Below are 21,523 nucleotides of genomic sequence, written 5' to 3'. Positions count from 1 at the left end.
CCTAATTAAAAATATAGTACAAATTAATTAAATAAACTTATTTATCAATTAAACAAAAAAATTACTTAGTTAAATAAGATAGAAGGTGACTTATTTATCTTTGAAAATTGAAATACACTTGTACGGAGTACACTCTCCGGAGGGTTTGGTTTGATTTATTTAAAAAATTTATTCTTTTCAGTTTTTTTTAGACGTAAATAAAAATCAGTTTTCATGAGAATTAAAAAAGGCAATTATTTCATAATTATTCTCTTGGATAAAAACCGAAGCAAAACCTTTTTATCCCTCCATTATTTGTTTTTAATTTGATCCCTCCACGAAGACCCAACCCAAGTGACACAACACAGACACGCCCCTCCCTTTCGCTCTCTCAACAATCGTAGATTTTTCATTTTTCTCCCACTTTTCTTGTATCTCACTCTCACTCTCACACTCTACTCTCAGATCTTCTTTGTATTTCCATGCTTTAATTGTTTTCTCGGAGGAATAGAGAGGCAGAGCAACTAAAAGTTGTGTTGCCCCTTTTCAGAAATTGTTTTATTAATACCAAAAAGTATGTGCACTGGATAATGGGTCTATGAAAATAACTCAAAAATTGTTACTTTCAACGCAATTGTGCTTTCTGATTCTCGTGCAACAAGGAGCTCTTTCATTTTGAAAATGGGGCTCTGAAGTCTGGTAAGATTTCGATTAACTGTTCTTTTATCGCTCGTTTCATTCAAAATGTTTATTGTTTGTGGGATTAGAGAGTTGGGTTTTGGTGTTGAGAGAACCTAATTGTGACAAAATTGTTCACTTTGTGGGTTGGTGATGTTGTTGTGTTTTGCCTGTGATAGAAAAACGAGAAATGGAGACGGAGAAAAAACGTTCCAAGGGAAGCTTCCTTAGCTTCTTTGATTGGAACACCAAATCTCGAAAGAAGCTGGTTTGGAACGATCCTGGTAATGTTAATGTTCATCTTTGTTGTCATTGCTTGCTTGCCTTGTCCACCTATTGAATAAATAATGAATATTCTTCTTCAGAGCTTTTGTTGCTCTCTTATGTGCCTATTTTAAATGTTTCTGTTGCAATAATGTAGAGGTTTCAAAGCAAGGGAAGGAAAATGTGGAGAACTTACCGAAGTCACGGCTCACTAGGGTGTGAATTTCTTCCACTTTTTGTACTCTGCTTGTTTTAATTTTTACACTTTAAATGTCCTGTTTGGATAAACTTCTCTGTAAGTAGTTATAGGAGAAGAAAATAAGAAGGAAAAATAAATTGGGCTTTTCTCATAATAAGTTTAAATTAACTTATGCACCTCAGTTTTTGGAGAAGTTAGATGAGAAAGCTCCTAAAAAATTAAGTGTATAAGTACTTGTGAAGAAATTTATCCAAACAGGACCTTTATGTATTTTGATTATTTGATATTAATTTGCTTTTTGTTTTCTTGCAATTGTTTCAGAAAAAAGTGGATGAAATTGGAGCAAGTCCAAGTAACATTCAAAGTTGTGATTTTGACAGTACCCTCTCAATTTGTAGTGATGAAGGATGTGGGAGTAAAGCCCCTGGGTTAGTAGCGAGACTCATGGGTCTGGATTCATTGCCAGCTGCAGCAGCCACTGAGCTCTCCTGTACTTCATTGTATGGCTCTAAATCTCATGGAGCTTCACATTGTAATGAGGGTGCTCTTCACTCAGTGGATGACTTTTTCCCTGCAGACTACATAAACACACTGCTTAAGCCAGAGAAGTCTTCTTTGGAAGTCATGGAATCAAGGGCACGAAAAGTGGAAAACCTTCCAATAAAGAGATTTCAAACTGAAATGTTGCCTCCAAAGTCAGCTAAACCCATTCCAGTTACTCACAATAAACTGTTGTCTCCTATCAAGAGTCCTAGTATTCTGCCACCAAAGAATGCAGCTCATGTAATGGAGGCAGCTGCTAAGATAATTGAGGCAAGCCCTCGGCCATATTCGAGGAATAGAACAGCATTAACTGAGCCTTCATCTGTTCCCTTGAGAATTCTCAATTTGAAAGAGAGATTTGAAGCTGCACAATATATATCCTTGCCTGGAAAGCTCGAGAATCTGAGCAATTCCTATCCTGCAAATGGCAAGCTTAGTGAGAGGAGCAGTAATTTGTATAAATGCACTTCAGCATTCAAGGGTTCAAGAGTTTTAGAAAAAAATAGTTCTTGCCATTCAGCCAGTAAAGGAAAATCAGTTTCACTTACAATACAAGCCAAAAACAATGCTCATAGTAGAGATACATTGATTTCAAATGGTGATAGGAAATGCATGAAACAGAGAGAGAAGAATGACATAAAGTCAAATCAACTCTCAAGGAGCCAGAAACCAAGTACACAAAAAGCTATGCAGCAGAGACCTTGCTCAAGCCGGAATAGCAATGTGCTTGGGCAGAATAATCAAAAGCAAAATAGCATGGCTGCCAAGGGTAAATCAACTTCAACAATAGATTCCAATAAGCCAACAACACGAGCTTCATCTCCAGAAACTTCTGGAATAAGGAAGACAATGAACAAGGGTGCTAAAACTGCAAATATTCAACCTAAAAGGTCAAGCAGTAGGGCAACTGACAACCAAAAGCAGTTTCCAAGATCCAAAGCAGTGAGTATTTCCCAGAAGAAAAAGATTAGCAGAGATGTTCATGAGGCAAGAGGTCCTGATGAAGTAAATAATTTTGGAAGTAAGTCCATTAAATGCAATTTTACGACTGATGGAAGTTTTGATCAGGATGCATTTAACATGAAAGAAAGCAAGGATGTTATTTCATTTACATTTACATCTCCCTTGAGGAGAAGCATGCCTGAGTCATCATCCTCTACTGAGCAAGTGATGGGAACCAGAAATAGAATTGATGTCAACTCTATTGGGCATAGTGATAATCTTTATCCCAAAAAATTATCATTATCTCCGCCAGGGCAACCTATGATAGATAGTGATGCTTTAAGTGTCCTGTTGGACAAAAAGCTGCAAGAATTGACATCTAGAATTAACTTACCTCAATGTACCTTGGCCACAGAAGGGTCTTCTACTGGTTTGAGATCTAGTGTGCAAGATCAAGTTCCCAGTGTGTCAAGCAACACGCCTAAGGAACAAGACAAAAGCTTTTGCAGTGACCTGTCTAGTGATAAACTGGATAGCATGCATAACTCTCATTATTGTTCAAGTGATGACCCAGTGCTTAACATGAATCAGCAACTGCTGGTATCTCATTTCATTGTGTTTTCAGCTTCGTCTATTATGGTTTTCTGTTCAAGTATTAATTATTGATATAGCATCTCATTTACTACCTGCAATCCATTAGTCAAGAGAATATGTTGAGGTTGAGAAAAGGAGTGTTTGGGATGCAGATTACAAATTTCCAGTGATTTGTTTGAGATGGTCCTAACATAATTTATAGAATCTGATTTTACAAATTAGGTTATTTGCAATTTCCAATAATCTTTGAACTTAGAAGAATCCATTTGCTTATCTTTGTATTCATTCACTTGTGCAGACATCAGAAGTAAGTGAAGATCCTAGCTGTAGCAGCAACAGTGAAAGTGGAAATGATCTAGTTTGTTGGCATTCCACTGCTGTTGCAGGTTTTGAAACTCCTTTTGTCAGCGAAAGTTACTTGGATAGTGAAGACAGTGCATATGGTAATGTTTTATTCTTTTTCTTTTTACTGCTGGTGAGCAAAATTTGTTACAATAAAAAAAAGAAAAACATCTCATGCTGTCTAGCTATTACTTTTTGGCAAGAAATTTCATCAAGCTTTCAAAGAATTGAGGCATTGTTTTTGCTTTTTGTGGGGAAGTGGGTAACTCTTGAATGACCTTTGCTGATGGTGTGGAATTATTCTTCAATTCTGAAATATTCTGTATAATTTTGGAGTCTTTTATTATTATTATTTTTAGAATAAAATGTCAAACATCCTTTATGTTGTGAATGTGTATTACAAATTATTTATATATTTGTCATTCATCAATGTTGGGTCATAGAAACAATTTGTTGCATTCCCTCAGCATAAATGCACTTATCTATAAAGTTGTAATGCACATAAGTTTTTTCCCTTCCTCTTTTCAGGCAGCACAGTTTATTCTTCCACACAAGATGAAGAAGTATCTAGTTTTACCCTGATAAGTGAATCTGTATCACTTGAAAGTGAGGTGAAAGGGTCAGAGCAAAGCTCTTCACCATTGGGGGGTGGAAATATGGCCATCAAACAAATAAGTAGAACATCAAATTCGGTTGATTTTAAAAGATCAAGGAACACAGTACTTGAATATGTACATGATATTCTTTGCAATGCAGAGTTTACGGCAGAAGAATTTGTCACGGGTCAAACTAGTACACTCATAATGCCAAATGTCTTTGATCTGTTGGAGAATCAGATTTATGGAACTGAAAACTTCGGAGAAGATTACTCTAAGCTTGAAAGGAAGGCTATATTTGACTGTGCGAGTGAGTTCCTAGAGTTGAGATGTAAGCAAGCTTTTGTTGGAACGTGCAAAGCATGGCCTGGATGGGTGATGTCAGTTCAGAGGAAGAGCTGGATGGCAGAGGAACTGTACAAGGAGTTGCTGGGTATTAGAAGCATGGAAGAGACAATGGTGGATGAGCTTGTCACCAAGGACATGAGCTCTGGATGTGGGAAATGGCTTGACTTTGATGTTGAAGCATTTGAAGAGGGTTTAGAGGTTGAGGGGGACATTATGTCTTATTTGGTTAATGAATTGGTTTCTGATTTGTTACTTGTCTAAACCCCTCCCTAAGTGGCTTCCATTTTTTACAATGTATATCATTGAAATTATTAAAAAGAAACGCGAAAGTGGCCGTAGAATATAATTCGATCAAATCCCCTTCAGTGTTTTTACATTTTACAGTAATATTTTTAGAAATTTTGACCAGTTGAATTCCTGTTGAATGGTGAGTCTAGTTATTGCATTGAAAAATCCCCTTCAGTTGAATTCCCTTTTCAGTTGCTACTTGCGTGTGTTTCTCAATTGTCTATCCTTTTACAAGGTACAGTACAGATGTCTTGTTGAAGTATTTACACTCTTAATTATTTGAAAAGATTGATAGTTTGATACTGGATTCAAAGTATTTGAGAACAAAGAAATACAATGTCGTGGGGTGCATGGGAAATGTAGTGGAGTTAGTTATATATAAATGGTAAAGACTGTGAATATAAGATGATATTCATGGATCAATTCTAAACCTTAAACGAATGTACTCCAGCGATCAAAGATATGTGTTAGTATGGGATCAAAGCTGCATCTCTCATGTTATATGTACTATGTTCTTTTATATCAACGCGTGTAATTTCAATTACCTGGGGATTCAATTCAAGTGGTCTTGTTTCTAACTAGTTATTGTGGCCATAATTTGTTGCTAGGCCTCAAGTTTATGGTTGTATACTACCCAATTCTTATATGTATGGAAATATCTGAATTGAATTAGGCAACATCAAATTCACTTAATAATTTCCTCTGAATAGTTCTATTTGTTTACACTCCTTCACACCTATTGTGAATGGCGTGAACAAACTATTTCTCTTTATACCCTCTACATAATGCCACAGCAAGTGAAAGACAAAATCAAAGTAGGACTAACCGACCAACATATCATGTTTCCAAATGGGCCCATGGCTCACTTGGCCTCAAGACATTATTAAGCATATGAAGGGTACAATTTTATTTTGATCGAAAATGACACCGTAGATGGACCAATTGGAGCACTTGGCACATGACTTCTCTTGGGCGAGAGAGAGTAGTTCTTCTACACTTTGATGTTTGTATTGAGTGGAATAGAGTGAGGATGGGAAATAGGGTATCCACGTTTTCTCATATATTGGTATGAGTTTCATTGTGTGACGTACAATGTCAACAAGCCTCGTATGCCATAATTATGTGTAACAGGCTATAACAACATAGCACGTGGTTTCTTCGTTATTTCTTTGTTTCAACTCTGATCCTTTCCCTTTCCCTACTACTAAGTTGTATCATGATCACATCGTTGTTACTTATACACCTTGATCTCTCGCTTTCCTCTTCTCAAAACCACTCATTGCTCAATGGAAAAATAGTAAGATTAAATTATCTTGAACGAGTTGTAGTCACCATAGTTGGATTTCTTTTTTTCTTCTCTTTAGTGAGAAAAAAGGAGAGAAACACAAGAAACTAATTTATTTAAATTCAAAAAATTTATAACATATACAACTCTAAACAAAATTGAAAAGGACATTTTATTTGTGTTTAAAAAACTAATTGATAAATTTATTAATAAATTTGAAAAAAAATGTAATATTTTTTTATTTTATAATTTTAAATAAAAATTTATTAAAAGATAATAAGATTTATAAATAAATAAATAATAATAAATGTTACTGAAATATATTTTCTATTTAAATGTTAATGAACACAATTTTTGAAAATTAAAATTTAATATTTTAGAAACATAGAAAGTCAATAACTATACACGAAAAACAAATTTGTACCAAAAATATATACATAAGACAAATAAAAAATCAAGAAAGCTAACATTCTCGCCGTGCCTTCAATATTTTGAAATTATCTAAAGCTTGCACATAAAATAATAAACATACTAATACAATTAAATTTTGGAATTTCATTTGTTTGTGTTTCTTCCATCCTTTATTTCTTCACAGTTTAAGTTTGATTCGGATTCGGCTGGTGTAGTTGTTAACAGGACAATAAGGTCCGAGGTTTATTTTTGTTTCTTTTGGGCTTGTTACGCTTAGTATTTAGAAAAGAGAAATTGTGAATGAAATTAGTACACATTTGAGCAAATGCTTCCAACACCTCATTTTGCTATCTCCACCTCCTTTTTTCAAATATCCCTTATTGTCCTCCATGGAACATTGGAACCTACGTCTGGAAAGCCTAGGCCCTCCGCCACCGCAGTTTTCCTCCATCACCAGAGTTGCTTCTGCCATCGTAGGTGTCCTCCATCTCCATGGGTCACTTTACGCTGCTTTGCATTGAAGTAACTGTTCCGAGATAAGTTTCAATATTTTTTTTTACCAAGTTTTTTACAAGTCTGGTTAAAATTGCCGATTGGATAATCCAAAATAATAATAAAAATTGGACACTTTCAGATTGTCCATTCCAAAAGTATGCACACATAATTCTCTGCATAATTTCGGAACAAGTAATCCTAAATATACATTACTTATTCCAGTATTATGTATGCACAATTCTAAGTCCAGAATTAATTTGAAAAAATTAATTTTAAGGAGTTAACTTTAGGAAGTATATGTTGTAATAATTTAATTTTTAACGAACTAATTTAATAATTAATATTTTTTTCAATTCTAATACATCAATACATATAATCTTGGCGGATAAAATTGAGAATTTTCCTGTTTATAAATCAACTATAATAGTAGTTGTTAATTCCTCACTTATGAACAACTTCAGGAAAGGATGATAATCGCAGAGTTGACTTATCTCAATTTTGATCTATTTTATATTCATATTACTTCACTCCACAGAAGAAGAAAAATATATAATAGAAGATGCATCAACATCAAAGTCAGCATCATAAACATATTTGTTGTTGGTTAGAGTCCAAAATCAATTAATGAACTAAAAATTCCACTTCGCTTCTCATCTAGCTATTTGTAGTTTGCACTAAGTAGCTATTTACGAGAAGTGGTTGAATAAAAAATAAAACTCAGAAACAAACACTTAACATAAAAACATGGGCTAGCTAACGTGGAGAATAGGAATACCAATAAATAAATAAACAGGAACTGAAAATTCTAAAAAGTAGTTTGATTGACAATAATTTCCTAAATTTTAGATTATTGATTAAATAAAAATTATAAAATTATTATCAATACCATTTTAAAAGATAGTTATTATAACTAAGGGAAGAGAAGCACTTGATGTCTCTCTATGCATTTTAAATAAATAAATAAATAAAGATTTAGAAGTTAAAAAAAGGTAAGAAAAAGAAGTAACAAACTAAAAAGTAATGGGATAGTTGTTATAAAAAAATTAATGAAAGATAAAATTGTTTAAAAAATATATATACCAAAAGAGATAATTTCCATTATTAACGGGTATAATGATAGTTTATATTTTATTTTCACCTTATGTCTTTTTTTATTATTCATGGGAATCAAACTTAAGTATAAAAAAGTTTACAATAACTCATAAATATATTTATAATAATTATCATAAATTATTTAATTAATCAAGTTAAACTTTCATAATTTTTAATTTATGTCTACTGTATAAAGTTAAAATCGCTATATTTAAAAATGTTTATAAATTATTTTTATTCTCGGATTGAAGTGATCCAAGACTATTTTATTGTATTAAAATAGTAATACCTAGTCAGAACTAAGAAACTAAGGGATTAGAGGACCTTACATGCCACGTATGTGACTTAGACCTCTTTCTAATGTCAATCTTCTTACCTAAACTAGTGCATAGTTAAACTATTACATTTGAAAGATTCTCCACTGTGACGGACATGAAACTCAATATTTTTTTTACTAGAAAATATAAGACTTTTAATTAACACCTAACTAAAAAAAATTCATTAAAATCAATGCATCTTATTTTTAAAAGGCACCTTAATATATTAGTAAGAGAAAAATATTTACAAGTTATTGATAGCCTTAATTCCTAAGCCATGTATGTACACTATTTACTCAATTTCTAATCAATTAAGTGAGTTTTTCCTCAATGGCATTGAAGGATATAAAACAAGAGTGGAAGGGGCAACTTCTGTTAATATTGTTATAGTATTTATTTCTTGTCATCGTAATTTTTCTGCACTTGTTGCAGCTGCAGTTGCAGGCTTTGCACCTTCCTCTTTCTCTCTCTCTCTCTCTCTCTCTCTCTCTCTCGGGACAAGAGAGCAGAATAATGGAGCTCCAAACCCCGAACAATTATGGCGTAACCGAAAACCCAGACACTCCCCTCTTCGAAGACATCGACAGCACCTGCTCCACTCCCTACGTCAGCGCCCCTTCCAGTCCCGGCCGGGAATCCATCTCCGCCGCCGGAGCCGGCTTCTTCTACAGTGCTCCTGCCAGCCCAATGCACTTCACTATATCCGCCGCTTCCACTTACTCACACTCACCCTCTTGGTCTTCCTTGGAAAAAAACTCTTGTTGCGATTTTGAGTTCTCGGCCCGGTTCGGTTCGTCCGGGTTGACTGGTTCGGGTTCGATGAGCTCGGCCGACGAGTTGTTCTTGAACGGTCAGATCCGTCCCATGAAGCTCTCGACCCACTTGGAGCGGCCACAAGTCTTAGCTCCCTTGCTGGATCTCGAAGAAGAAGAAGAGGAAGAAGAAAACGAGGTACGAGGTAGAGATCTGAGGCTGCGAGACAAGTCACTCCGCAGAAGGACCAGATCCCTCTCACCTCTTAGGAACACGCCGTTAGAGTGGACGGAGAACGAGGAAAAAACTGACAAGAAGGAAAACGTGACCCCTTCCGTTTCGAGCGGAAGTGGAAGGAGTTCCAAGAGGTGGGTTTTCTTGAGGGATTTTCTAAGAAGCAAAAGCGAGGGAAGGAGTAATAACAAGTTCTGGTCCACTATTTCCTTTTCCCCCGCCGCCAAGGAAAAGAAGGGAAATGGGCCGCAGAAGCCCAAGAAGGTCGCCGGAAAGCCCACTAACGGCGTCGGGAAGAGGCGCGTGCCGGCGTCGTCGCCGCACGAGTTGCATTATAAAGCCAACCGTGCGCAAGCGGAGGAGTTGAGAAGAAAAACCTTTTTGCCTTATAGGCAGGGCTTGCTTGGGTGCTTGGGATTTAGTTCCAAAGGTTATGGTGCCATGAGTGGCTTTGCTAGAGCCTTAAACCCTGTCTCTTCCAGCTAAAATTTTATTTCCTCTTAATTATAAAAAAAAATGTATAGAAAATATCATCGTTGTTGTTATTGATGTTTCTTCTATCGTTTTGGAAGCTTTACGATATATATTCTATCTTCCTTCCTTCCTTATAGTCCTTGTAGATATGCTCATAAACAGTGTACAATGGTATTTTAAGGCTACTCCACTCGATCGAGTTTATATTCACACCAGCCATTTCTATTTTTGATATCTTCTCAGCACTTCAGAAAAACAACTTGCATTTTATTTTCTTTTGTTTTTGTGGCTAAATCAGGCCTAAGGATATGCTTACAGCGTGTAGTTCTGCCATCTATCTATCACAAGAGAAAGAGAAGCGTTACACTAAGCTAGTATTAAGTATTTAATTTAATAATAACGTGAAGGGATTCCGAATTTATTTATTGAAAGTAAAATATAAAAAAAGGGGACGATTACATACAGAGGAACAGTTGAAAGATGTTTCTAGTCTAGCTCTAAGCAGACCCACAATGGAAAGATGCTTGGTGTTTGTTGGCATCTTTCGTGTCCTAAACTTTTTGTTGCTTATGTAAATTGTGTATCTGTCGGGACTCGGAATTGGGCAAACAGATGAGATGGCCAAGTTTGCCCCTTGTCTAGTTCTATATAGGATTATCTGGTTCGGGTGGGGGGCATATAAGGTGTGTTTGCATGTAACACTATAATTATTATGGCCTTATGATATTTGACCTAATTCTATTGCGTTCAGTTAAAAATAAGAGGTTGCAAACCTATGTGCGACAACGTGCTTCTTAAGATGTGGACGTAAAGTAGATTTAGATTATTTCATAATCAATTGCCAATAACTTAGAATGGAACCCATATAATGAGTAAACACTAACAGATGTAGTAGTATATATTTCAGTTGCTTCTATATTGTTTTTTATTTATTAATATTTTTTTTTTTTTGTTACCATTCTGATGTTTGGTGCACTCAGTTTTGTTATTCAAACATATTAGTAGGAAAAAGTGAGAGTGAAGATAAACTGTAGTTATAACGTTAACTTTACCTACTGCTAGTACTGTCAATTACTATTAGATTAACTACTAAGGATTATTGACTGATTGGAAGATTTTTCATGGTAGTCAATAACTTAGATATGAAAGTCAATGAGGCCGGGCCCAAGTCCTTCATAAGCTTCCTTTTCTTTTTTCTTTTCTTTTTCCTGAAAAGTCCTTGATAAGCTAGTGACGTTCAAATTTTAGTTCCTTCAAAAGCCAATAGTTGTAGCAAAATCTAACCACGTTTTCCTGTCTAACTTTTATTATATTGAACAATTTTGAGTTAATTACGTCCAGGAGTTGAGGAAAATGTTTAAAAGTATTTTCTGTTTACTAAAAATAAGCTTTTTTATCTACTAAATATTTTTAACAAAAAAATTTATTTTTTTAATTATTTGAGATCAGATTAGCGTGTTAACAAAATTGTTATTAAGGTGGTGTTTAAATCAGAACTCGTGTTTTGAATTCAATATATGAAAATCCTATCTAATCTTCATGGGTTCTAATTTGCTGATTGCACTGATTTTGCCAACTTTGTACTATTCCAAATCCGGTATGCTCTCATTGTCCAACGTTACGTCTACTATACATTGTCGAATATCCAGGTGAGAAAACGTGCCTCCCACCTAAACACTGTTCATAACCTAAACCTAAACCTATCTGTTCATCTTGACGTTTCCTTTGAATGGCCTACCGCTACCAGCCTTACCTGTACCATACCTAGGATTCTTGTATTCTGCCAGTGCCTCCACGCTCATTTTACTATTTTGCCCACCTCCCTTTTTTTATATTTGGGAATGTTTAAATATTTTTGTCTTTAATTCACTTAAATATTAGTTTAAGTTCTTATACTTTTAAAAAGTGTATATAGTTTAGTCTTTATTCATGTTTTAAAATAAATCATAATGGCTAAAAATATATATATATTTAAATCCTATTATAACTTTTTGTTTGGGCAAAAATGGGGTTAGTGTCGCAAAACACGGACTGTATCGAGATTATGGTAGTAGCTCTCTTTTTGTCTGTATGCAGGCAATAGGGGAAAGTGGAGCGTGATCTTCAATTATATCATAGTAGCATAATTAGGTGGGGGGCCTCCACCTTATAGAAACATCACTAAAAACATGGTACCGTACTATACTAGTTCAGTATGATTGGGATTTGGGATTGGATGAGATGAGATGAGATGGGCAGCATGTGAGTTTCTCCTCACCCCAGGGCCAGGTGGTACTAGGCCCTAGCCATGTCCCAATATACGTAACTTTACTTGTAATTACTGTATTTGTGCAAACAAAGACAAAATGATGAGGATAATGGTACCAACCAAATAAGAGAGGTAGCCCTCAAAGCTCCCCAGCCCCAAAAAATAGTGGGGGAAAAGGAAATGAATCCAGTATTATAAAAATGTCATTGTTGCGTTTTTTTTTTTTTTGCAGAATTTTATTTTTCATTTTATTTAAACAATCTTTTTTGGAACTTCTGAAACTCAGCAAAAATGAATAATCACGCATTTGATTAGCATTGAGAATCAATCTCACACACCTTACCACATTTTAATGTAAATTGTGACTGGAATTAAATGCACATTTTGATTATCTAAAATTAATTCTATAAAAATCAATTCTGCCAAAATTTTAGCAAATGCAACAATCTCTAGTTGAAACTTTTTAGGAGAGATATTGCAGCATGAACTTGATGAAATTCAAATGCAACTGCAATGGTAATTTTTAACCCGACATAAATAACAAATTGTATGCAACTATATATTGGAAGCCCGCACTCACCCGAGGGAAACATCTATGGTGGCCAAAATTTGTTGTTGCATTATAAGAACACAAAATTCAACAGTTGCTGCATCTATTACTAGATAGTATAAATTTTACTGAGCTATCCACTTGTTTTTACAGTGTGTTTGGATATACTTCTTAAAATCAATTTTGACCCTCAAAATCATTTTGAAAAATTGAAAAGCTTGAAGCAACTATTTTTTTTCCTTTAGCCTTCAACTTGATTTTGGTAAAATTGAAAGTTAATCCAAACACATGCTTAATTTTGTCCCCGTGATTGGTAGTTCTTTATAGAAAGAAATGTTGCGAACAAGATTTGGGCAAATATACAGAGTTTTTGGTACATGTGGGATTGTAATTGTTGCCCGATCGAAGGAGATCCACTAAACTTTTCACACTGCATTGCTTGCAATGAATACAGCTCAACGGAATCATAAATGACAAGAAAAGGCGATAACAATCTCTAAATTAAACCTGAACCTGAAGTCAATATAGGTTTAGTATGATTTCTCAGATGAACATTTGCTTTAGTTTACGACTTAGTACATGATCAGTGCAAAAATGTGCGTGTAAGACTGCATATTTATAGGAAATGGTCATCAAGAAAACTAGGGTGATAACACCTAGAAACTCAGGAATTACAAATCACATATCCCCGCAGAACTGAAAGAAATGACTCTTCTATCACAGGAAGATCAAGCAAAGGTAGATAAGATGTTCTTCTTGAGAGTGAATTCATCTGCTTTTGCTGGGCTGATTGACTGCATCATAAGACAGAAAAATTCAAAGATGGACCGGACGAGTAATCCAAATTTACTATGTGAAAAATGAAAGCTTTTTAACTTGTGCTAATTGATTGCTTAGAATGTTATGAAACCATCAGACCCTTAACTAAACCTTTCAATAAACAAAAATCACGAGAACAGTGCCATCATTTGCATACATCATCACAAGTAGCACGGTACAATGAAAGGATACATTCATTCATTGTAGATTGAAAATGTAATTAGCATTTGAAAAATTGAAATCAAGAAAATTGAGTACCTATAAGAGACCAGCTTGGTATGTTTAATTTGATATTCATAAATCTAAAGGAACGACTTTGGTCCCAAGCATCTTATTTAAAAAATATAGTGAGTTGTAGAAAGTTCAACCAAAAAAATCATCATCTTATTGCTATGCAGTATATAGTTTCTTGTTGGTTCAACAGAATTAAAGAGCAAAATACATAAGGATGACATAACCAGAAACTTGTAATCATAATAAGGTTTGATCTGTAATTAAAAAAATTGCATGTTATTCAATAGAAAAATACTGAAATTAACACAACTATATTATTTTTTAGGCGGTTGCTTCATGTTTTTATGTCAGTGGACATGGGACCTCGCATCCCATGGAGTGGAACCACAGTCCAATAAATCTGACATGATGATATGCACTTTTCAAATGATCTTATGATCGTATTAGTCTCAGATACATTTATGATATTTAACAAGAAAATGTGATGAATTACCTTCTCAAGCATGCGCTCAAGACGTTGAATTTCATTCTTTGCATAGTCTGCACCTTTTTCTATACCCTTCTTAGCAAGTTTTAAGTAGAGGTCGCCATGTCTGGTACAAACAAAAAGGACATATCAGAAAATCATACAAATAAATATTTATATATTGAAGATAAACATGTGGGTAAACAGTTAGGGCCTCACAACACAATTCAAAATAAAACCTAAGCAAACCATAACATAACAGAACCATAAAACCGTTCAAACCTGGCAGAAGAACCTTTAAGCTTCTTAACTTCCTCCTCAAGCCGGGAATATACTGCCTTCTTCTCATTACTGTCAGCACTCACAAACTCCTTCACCAAGTCATCCAGAGATGCTATTATACCAGCCTACACAGCAAGAATAATTCAACCATTCAGATATGAAGTATATAATTATGGTTTCTATAAACATATGTTGTTTGACTAACCTTAGAAGTAAGCTGTCCCTTCCCATCACGGTAGGTGCCACATTTCTCATTGATGAATGCTACAAAATCATCCAAATCACGGCCACCATTATAATCTTCACCAGCTTTGTTGCTCTTTGGGAAAAACTTCAGTGTAGGATAGCCACTAACACCATATCTGTATTGGAAAATTTTCTAAATTAGGCACATGCATTTCTTAAATATGATATCCACCTAGTTTAAATAGAAGATAAATCAAAATGTCACTGTACTCACTTCTCAGCCAAATCTTTATACTTGTCAGCATCAACATTGGCCATAACTACATCTTTATCCAGGTTAAATGCTGCAGCAACCTTCTCATAAATCTGAAGAAACAGTATAAACTCTAAAAGGATAGACCTTGACATAGTTACAAACAGGTGAAACTCTACAATAACCATAAGCTATAATAGAAGTCCAAGGACTGAAGAACAGCCTTACAGGGGCAAGGGCCTTGCAATGACCGCACCTGGAAGACACAATTAAATTTATCAAGGACAATATTAAAAAAACGAAAATGAAAAAAAAAAATCTAACTATATAATAAAGTTTTGACAGATCTCTATGGTTTAATCTATACTTACCATGGTGCATAGAATTCCACCAGAACATCTTTTGTTTCATCCAAGACAACCTCATCAAAGTTATCTGGAGAGAGAACTACCACACTGGATGGAACAGAAGCTATCTTCACATTTGTACCTGCATTAACAAGATATTTGATGTCCATGCCAAATCAACTTAATATTATGCAAAGAAATGTTAGAAGAAGTGAGAAACACTAAAAATGCTAGAGAAGTTCTAAGGACATATTTTTGGTAAAAATGACTCAAAAGTGATGATATTGGATAATAATTTGAAGAACGAGCAAGAAGAAATGCATGAATGCACCAAAATCAATTAGTTATAAATAGATGCATAGGGATGCAGGTTAGCTTTCCCAACATGAGCACAAAAAAAATAAAACCTTCTCTTCAACATTATTGAAAAAGCATTTATAAGTCCAACATTCCAGGGAATGCATGTTTATTGATACTCTTCAAATCTCCTCACTAAATTAAAATAAATAATTCAAAATATACTAAAGTCACAAACTTGTTTTAAAACACACATATTGACATCATACAAATAGGAAGTACAAGATAAACACCTGCTTCAATGTTCACAAACGCCGCAAGGGCTTCTGCAGTACGTGCACCTTCATACCTAGAGAATTCAGTCAAATGTGGATATCAGATGCAATGAACAGCTACAAGTTAAGAACAGGAATATTTCTAACATTTTCTATGGTAAAAAAAAAGTGTGAAAGTAAAGGAAATGAGCAAAGAAAGTGCTCACTTTTTAGGCTCTAGAGATCCCTTAGGAAACCATTGAATGGTAGGGTAACCAGATACCCCATATTTACTACAAACACTTTTCTGTTCATCACAATCCACCTGTCAAAAGATCCTAAAAATATAAATATACTTTTGGTCCTAAAATAAATTAAATCTCATTAAAAAAAAACGACGGTGACCAACCAACCTTGGCAATCAAAACGGACTTCGTTTTCTTAAAAGTCGTTCCGAGCTGTTCGTACTCCGGTGCAAGCCTTTTACAGTGTCCACACCTGAAACGAAAAAAAAAATAATTTGCATTTCATAATTCATAGTAATGGAAATAATGAAATGGACGCGCGTGAGATGAGAGAATCACGATTCGCGCGTACCAGGGAGCGTAAAACTCGACGAGAGCGGCACGATCCTTGCCAACCTCGTTTTCGAAGGTTTCCTCTGTGAGTGCAACGACGTCGTCCGCTGAAGCAGATGAGAGAAACATCATCAGAGCAATGGCTGCGACGCCAAACATCAATGTCGTTTTGGAGCTCCACATTGTTAGGCTTAGCTTTTCCTCGTCGATCTCTGTCGATGTTTTATGTGAACGATCCTCGCCTCTCTCTGTCACTACTCTTGCTTTCCCCTCTTCTTGTTGGATTACCTCACTCTTTTTAACGTTTTTGTTTTTACTAACCAAAACAAAAAATTATAAGTTTTTCTAAAAAGACATAAAGTTTACATATTTTTATAATTAGTAAAAATTAATCAATAAAAACATTATATTAAAATATAGACAATTTTAAATTTTCTTGTAAATTATTTTAATTATTAATTATTAATTATTAATTATTAATTTTCAAGATATTAAATACAGTCATTTTTAGATTTGATATTTATTTTATAGAATAAGAAATTATATAATATCACTCGTGTCTTATTAGTTATTTTTCATAATTAAAACTGACAGAAGTAGTTAAATGGATTAATTGTTTACAAATGTATTGGGAAAAAACAACTAAGAAGTATATGTGATTTCTATTTCTTCTCCAACTAATCCTCTTCCAATCAAGTTGGCCCAGCCATAAACTATTTTTTCCTTCAAAAAGTTGAAACATGGATAAGTAAAAATTGGTTTTAAGTAATAATAGTGAGCTTTTTTTGTCCGTGTGAATCAAACTTAAATATAAAAAAATTAATAACAATTCACATACATTATTTAACTAATTAAGTTAAATTTCCCGACAATAATTTTTGCATTGTGTTTAAAGTCCATTTAGAGTTGTAGGTATTGTTTGAATAAATTTTTCTATAAATATATCTATAAGAGAATATAAGAATAAAAAATAAAATATTTTTTATAAGCTAAAAATAACTTATGAGCTGATATTACTTTATGAGAAAAGCTCATTTTAATTTTTCTTATTTTCTTTTTCTACAAGTATTTATTAAAAAAAACTTATGCAAACATTAATATATTTCTATTGTGATTAATTGTTATTAAAGTGGTAATTTACTTACTTTTTTTATACTTCTAAGTTATTTTAAAAGTTAAAAAAAGTTTCAAAGACAATTTTTTTATACATGTTTCAAAGACAATTTGAAAATTAAGATATCGTTTAGCTTAAAGTCATTGTTCAATAAAGTTTTTTATTTCACATAATTTTTGTTCAATAAAATCAAAAGTCTGAAAATATGTGGATGTGATATGAAATTATTTGTAAATCTTTGATATTATCTTATCTTCAACGACAAATCTTGCATCTGAAACTCTAATACAACACCAAGTGTATATCTACCATTACTAAAAAAAATTGTAGCATCAATCATTCACGTCGAAATTCATGAAAAGGAAACAAAAAATGGCATAACACAATGTAAGTTCTTAGACAATGATTTTACTATTAATCAAAAAAAAAAAAAAAAGTTGTACACATGCCTGTCAACTTTGGGCAAGATTTTTGCCTTTTGGGTTTACTACTCTCTAATGTTGTGGCTGATTTAAAAGAGAGAAATAAAATAAATGAAAATAGAAAGAAAGATAATTTAAGAAGAGAAAAATATAATATAAATAAAATAAAATAAATGAAAATAGAAAGAAAGATAATTTAAGAAGAGAAAAATATAATATAAATAAAATGATATAATTTATTGTTTGATTTAAGAAAAATACGTGAGAAGTGGAGTAGAGATAATTAAATGAACTAACTAAAATGCTATCTTATTCTCAAAAGTTATGTGATACTTTTAAAAATTAAAACAAAACAATTTATAAGGGGAAAATGATATATCTATTATTACGAGACAAAAGCTTTTGTGATGAAACACACCACATTCAAACTGAACTCTTTCACTCGTCTCTCCTGCAAAATCAACGAGTCTTATTTCCATCTTAAAACAAAAAAAACATTTTCGTCTGTTGTACGGAACATAATCTAAATAGGATTTAAGTTGTCTACTATATAGGGACCGGATCAATAAACCTATTAAAGGGAATTATATTTTTCTTCATCTTTTATAATTGTTTAATTGTTTAAATGTCCGACTTTAAATAAATAATATTTTTATAAAATATGTATTATTTTTTTTAACTCATTTATAAGCGTACCAAATTGTCTTAAGTAATAAGTAGTAGAAAGTTTAAGTGTTGAATTCACAACAACTTTGTTTGTATTTAGATTTATGCAAATCCAAATTTATAATAACAAAATTTAAATGAAAAAGAAAGTAAGAGATAAGGTGATGATAAAAAGATAATTCAAAATACAAATATATTGGGGTCTAGTATGTCTATTTGTGATGCAATGTTAATAATTTTATCCTTTATCTAATGATATCTCTGTTTTTAATCACATCTGTTAAGACACTCTATCTTTCGTTTCCCGCATGAAGATCCTAATTTATCTATTATTTTCTTCTAAAAATTTTTGCAAATATAAAAATAATAAATTACATTAAGATTAGAGATGCACGAGATAGGTTAAACGAATATCAATACATTTCTAGCAATAATTTAATTTAGATATTCTTTCCTGGATTTTTAGCAAATAATCATTTTTCAATGCATTATTCCCTAAACACTATATGGATGATCAGACTATAATAAACAATTAAACACAAAAAAGAGCAATAGAACCAATATTGCATTAAATAGATAATAAGAAAGAGTTATATTAGGGATGGATAAAAGAATAGAAGGGGATAATGAACATAGATATAGATAGAGGGTTTCTCCTATTAGAGATAAGGCTTAGGATGTATTCATTAGAGAGATCTAAGTCTCTATGTCCCGGTGTGTATGCGTGTACGGATTGGTGTCTTTTTCCTTTACATCCTATTCTTTTTATAGGCTTAAGTTAGTTTTATTTCCACGCGACCTCGTGCTTAGAGCATGCTTTCGTGTTAAGCGCGTATTTGAACTTCTTCGTGGATTTTGTTTGTGTCGCTAAACGTGAACAAACGGCTAAGCGAGGAGACGTGTTAGGTCTGTCTTGTGCATTAAGATAACTGCTTCAATTTTTAACTTTTTCTTCGAATTTTTGCATCAATTTTCTTCCAATGCACTTGAAATCTTATTTTTTCTTACTTCTATTAATAAAAAAAACTGTAAAGATAACAATTTCTTTATTATTTCATTAAAAATAATTGTAAAGTAAAGAAATTATAATCATTTTTAACTAAAATTGACTATCAAATTAACTCAAATTTTTCAGTTATCATTTTTACACATAAAATTAAAACTGTTATTTTTTAAATGATAATAACTTTAATCATTATCATAATTATAACAAACATACAACTAGTTTTATATAATTTGAGTAATTATCACCTTCACCATTTAAATATTATGGTCATCGTAATTAAATTTACACAATGTTACATTGATTAACTTTAACTATTATCATGACTATACAACTCCCTCTAGATTTGTCGTTGTTGTTATATGCAAATTGAAACTTTGTTTATTGAATTTGCTACTCAACAAATTTGTATACACTAAAAATATCAATAGAACATAGTATCTTTATGTAATAAAAATTTATTAATTATTAATATTATGCAGTGTCTAGATTTTTATTTAGGGGACATTTGATGAAGAGAAAAGTTTAGTTTCCTCGGATTCTTAAATTATAAATTTTATATTTATTTTTAAATTTTTAATAACCATACATACTGATCATGTAAAATTGACAATTATGTAATAATTTAATTATTATTTTGGGTACATAACATTTTTTGTCCTTAAAAATAAAGGTGTTCAAAACCTAATTAAATTGAGCGTATAACTAAAAATCGACCAAAAAATTAAAATTCACGGAAAAATCGATTGTCATTGGTGTGGTTTTTTTTTATTTTTCAAACCCCGAAAAACAAACAAAAATCGAACCAAACCAAACTCAACCGCAAACACCCTTAGAAACTATTGTTGTAATTAGGAGTGTTCAAAACAGAACCAAACCGAGCACAAAATCAAAAATCGACTTGAGAAACTGAAAAATCTATGGTCATTGGTTTGTTTTTGGTATTTTTCAATCTATGCAATTTGGTTTGATTTACAATTTGGCACACCAAAATCAAACCAAACCAAACAGCAGCGTGACTTCCCTATAAACTATTATAGCAATTAGTGTTTTATTGTTGGATATCTATTTTCTAAGTTCTTATGGCTGAAAACAAGTATTATGAATGTTGTTTTACTATTTTTTTTTTAGTTCACTTGTTACCGCTTAAAAACAAGTATTATGTTCTCTTGTTAGTTGAATGATTATTATTGAAGCATTATTCAACTTGAAAATAATTATTATTTTACTTTAAGTTCAATTGTTATCCATTTATATCCTTGATTATTGAACAAGTTATTATTTAGGTTTTATCCAATTAATAACAAGTTTTTAAAGCATTTTTCAATACTTACTAACAAAATTTTCAAACTGTAGAAACCAAATCAAACAAAATCACAAATATTTGGTTTGGTTTGTTTTAGATTGTATAAATACTTTAATCCGAATCAGACCACATTGCACTTAATTTTGTTGTTTGGTTTGAACTAATTTTAAGTCAAAAATAGTAGTGTTTTTGTAAAGTTCAATCTTTGAAACTTATAAATAAGTATTATGTAGTATTTTTACTTTTAAGTTGAATGGTTATTATTTAAGTATTATTAAACTTAAAAATAATTATTATTTTAGACTTTTACTCTGTTAAAACTTTTGTTATTCATTTATAATATTGATGGTTGAATTAGTTATTATTTAAGTTTTGTTTCATTAATAATAAATTTTTTAAGCATTTTTTAATACTTAATAGTAGAATTTTTTAAATTATAAAAATAAAAAATACAAAAGATTGGTTTGATCTGAATTTGATAAATAATTTTTACAAGTCAAATCACACCCCCCCACACCACACCAAATGACATTTCCAAACAATATTGCGACTAACAAATGAGATGCACTTTAAAAAAGTAAGAAAAATGGGGTGTTGCGAGAATCGAACTCGCGACCTCTCGCACCCGAAGCGAGAATCATACCACTAGACCAAACACCCATTT

At 32.6% G+C, this 21,523-nt stretch overlaps 3 protein-coding genes and 1 non-coding gene across 4 annotated transcripts; 2 read left to right on the top strand and 2 right to left on the bottom strand.

Annotated features, from left to right (window-relative positions):
* The first annotated feature begins 299 nt into the window (after window positions 1–299).
* Window positions 300–4,833, top strand: LOC102663635 (uncharacterized). Its single transcript, XM_006577152.4, has 6 exons — window positions 300–678; window positions 837–941; window positions 1,079–1,137; window positions 1,442–3,205; window positions 3,498–3,642; window positions 4,070–4,833. The coding sequence occupies exons 2-6, from the start codon at window positions 848–850 to the stop codon at window positions 4,744–4,746; spliced, it is 2,739 nt and encodes a 912-aa protein (XP_006577215.1). The 5' UTR covers window positions 300–678; window positions 837–847; the 3' UTR covers window positions 4,747–4,833.
* A 3,753-nt stretch (window positions 4,834–8,586) lies between these two features.
* Window positions 8,587–9,966, top strand: LOC100815893 (uncharacterized). The gene has a single exon (XM_003520745.3). The coding sequence runs from the start codon at window positions 8,887–8,889 to the stop codon at window positions 9,844–9,846; it is 960 nt and encodes a 319-aa protein (XP_003520793.1). The 5' UTR covers window positions 8,587–8,886; the 3' UTR covers window positions 9,847–9,966.
* Window positions 9,967–13,146: 3,180 nt separating this feature from the next.
* Window positions 13,147–16,641, bottom strand: LOC100796355 (probable protein disulfide-isomerase A6). Its single transcript, XM_003521618.5, has 11 exons — window positions 16,368–16,641; window positions 16,184–16,268; window positions 15,998–16,095; window positions 15,810–15,865; window positions 15,244–15,361; window positions 15,101–15,128; window positions 14,894–14,985; window positions 14,639–14,795; window positions 14,434–14,558; window positions 14,179–14,278; window positions 13,147–13,426 (listed from the first exon to the last, which is right to left on the bottom strand). The coding sequence occupies exons 1-11, from the start codon at window positions 16,529–16,531 to the stop codon at window positions 13,361–13,363; spliced, it is 1,089 nt and encodes a 362-aa protein (XP_003521666.1). The 5' UTR covers window positions 16,532–16,641; the 3' UTR covers window positions 13,147–13,360.
* Window positions 16,642–21,447: 4,806 nt separating this feature from the next.
* Window positions 21,448–21,519, bottom strand: TRNAP-CGG (transfer RNA proline (anticodon CGG)). The gene has a single exon. It is a non-coding gene; the product is annotated as a tRNA-Pro (tRNA).
* Window positions 21,520–21,523: the final 4 nt, after the last annotated feature.

Source organism: Glycine max, chromosome 3 (genome assembly GCF_000004515.6).
Source record: "Glycine max cultivar Williams 82 chromosome 3, Glycine_max_v4.0, whole genome shotgun sequence".
In the NCBI taxonomy this organism is placed as follows: Eukaryota; Viridiplantae; Streptophyta; class Magnoliopsida; order Fabales; family Fabaceae; genus Glycine; species Glycine max.
The sequence above is the reverse complement of the archived record's forward strand: the minus strand, read 5'-3'. Positions and strand labels throughout refer to the sequence as shown.

Coding starts and splice junctions, on each gene's coding strand:
- LOC102663635 (XM_006577152.4), top strand. CDS start 848: ATGGAGACGGAGAAAAAACGTTCCAAGGGAAGCTTCCTTAGCTTCTTT. Junction 1,138..1,441: donor CGAAGTCACGGCTCACTAGG/GTGTGAATTTCT, acceptor CAATTGTTTCAG/AAAAAAGTGGATGAAATTGG. Junction 3,206..3,497: donor ACATGAATCAGCAACTGCTG/GTATCTCATTTC, acceptor TCACTTGTGCAG/ACATCAGAAGTAAGTGAAGA.
- LOC100796355 (XM_003521618.5), bottom strand. CDS start 16,531: ATGTGGAGCTCCAAAACGACATTGATGTTTGGCGTCGCAGCCATTGCT. Junction 16,096..16,183: donor AGTCCGTTTTGATTGCCAAG/GTTGGTTGGTCA, acceptor ATCTTTTGACAG/GTGGATTGTGATGAACAGAA. Junction 15,129..15,243: donor GTGGAATTCTATGCACCATG/GTAAGTATAGAT, acceptor TGTGTCTTCCAG/GTGCGGTCATTGCAAGGCCC.
- LOC100815893 (XM_003520745.3), top strand. CDS start 8,887: ATGGAGCTCCAAACCCCGAACAATTATGGCGTAACCGAAAACCCAGAC.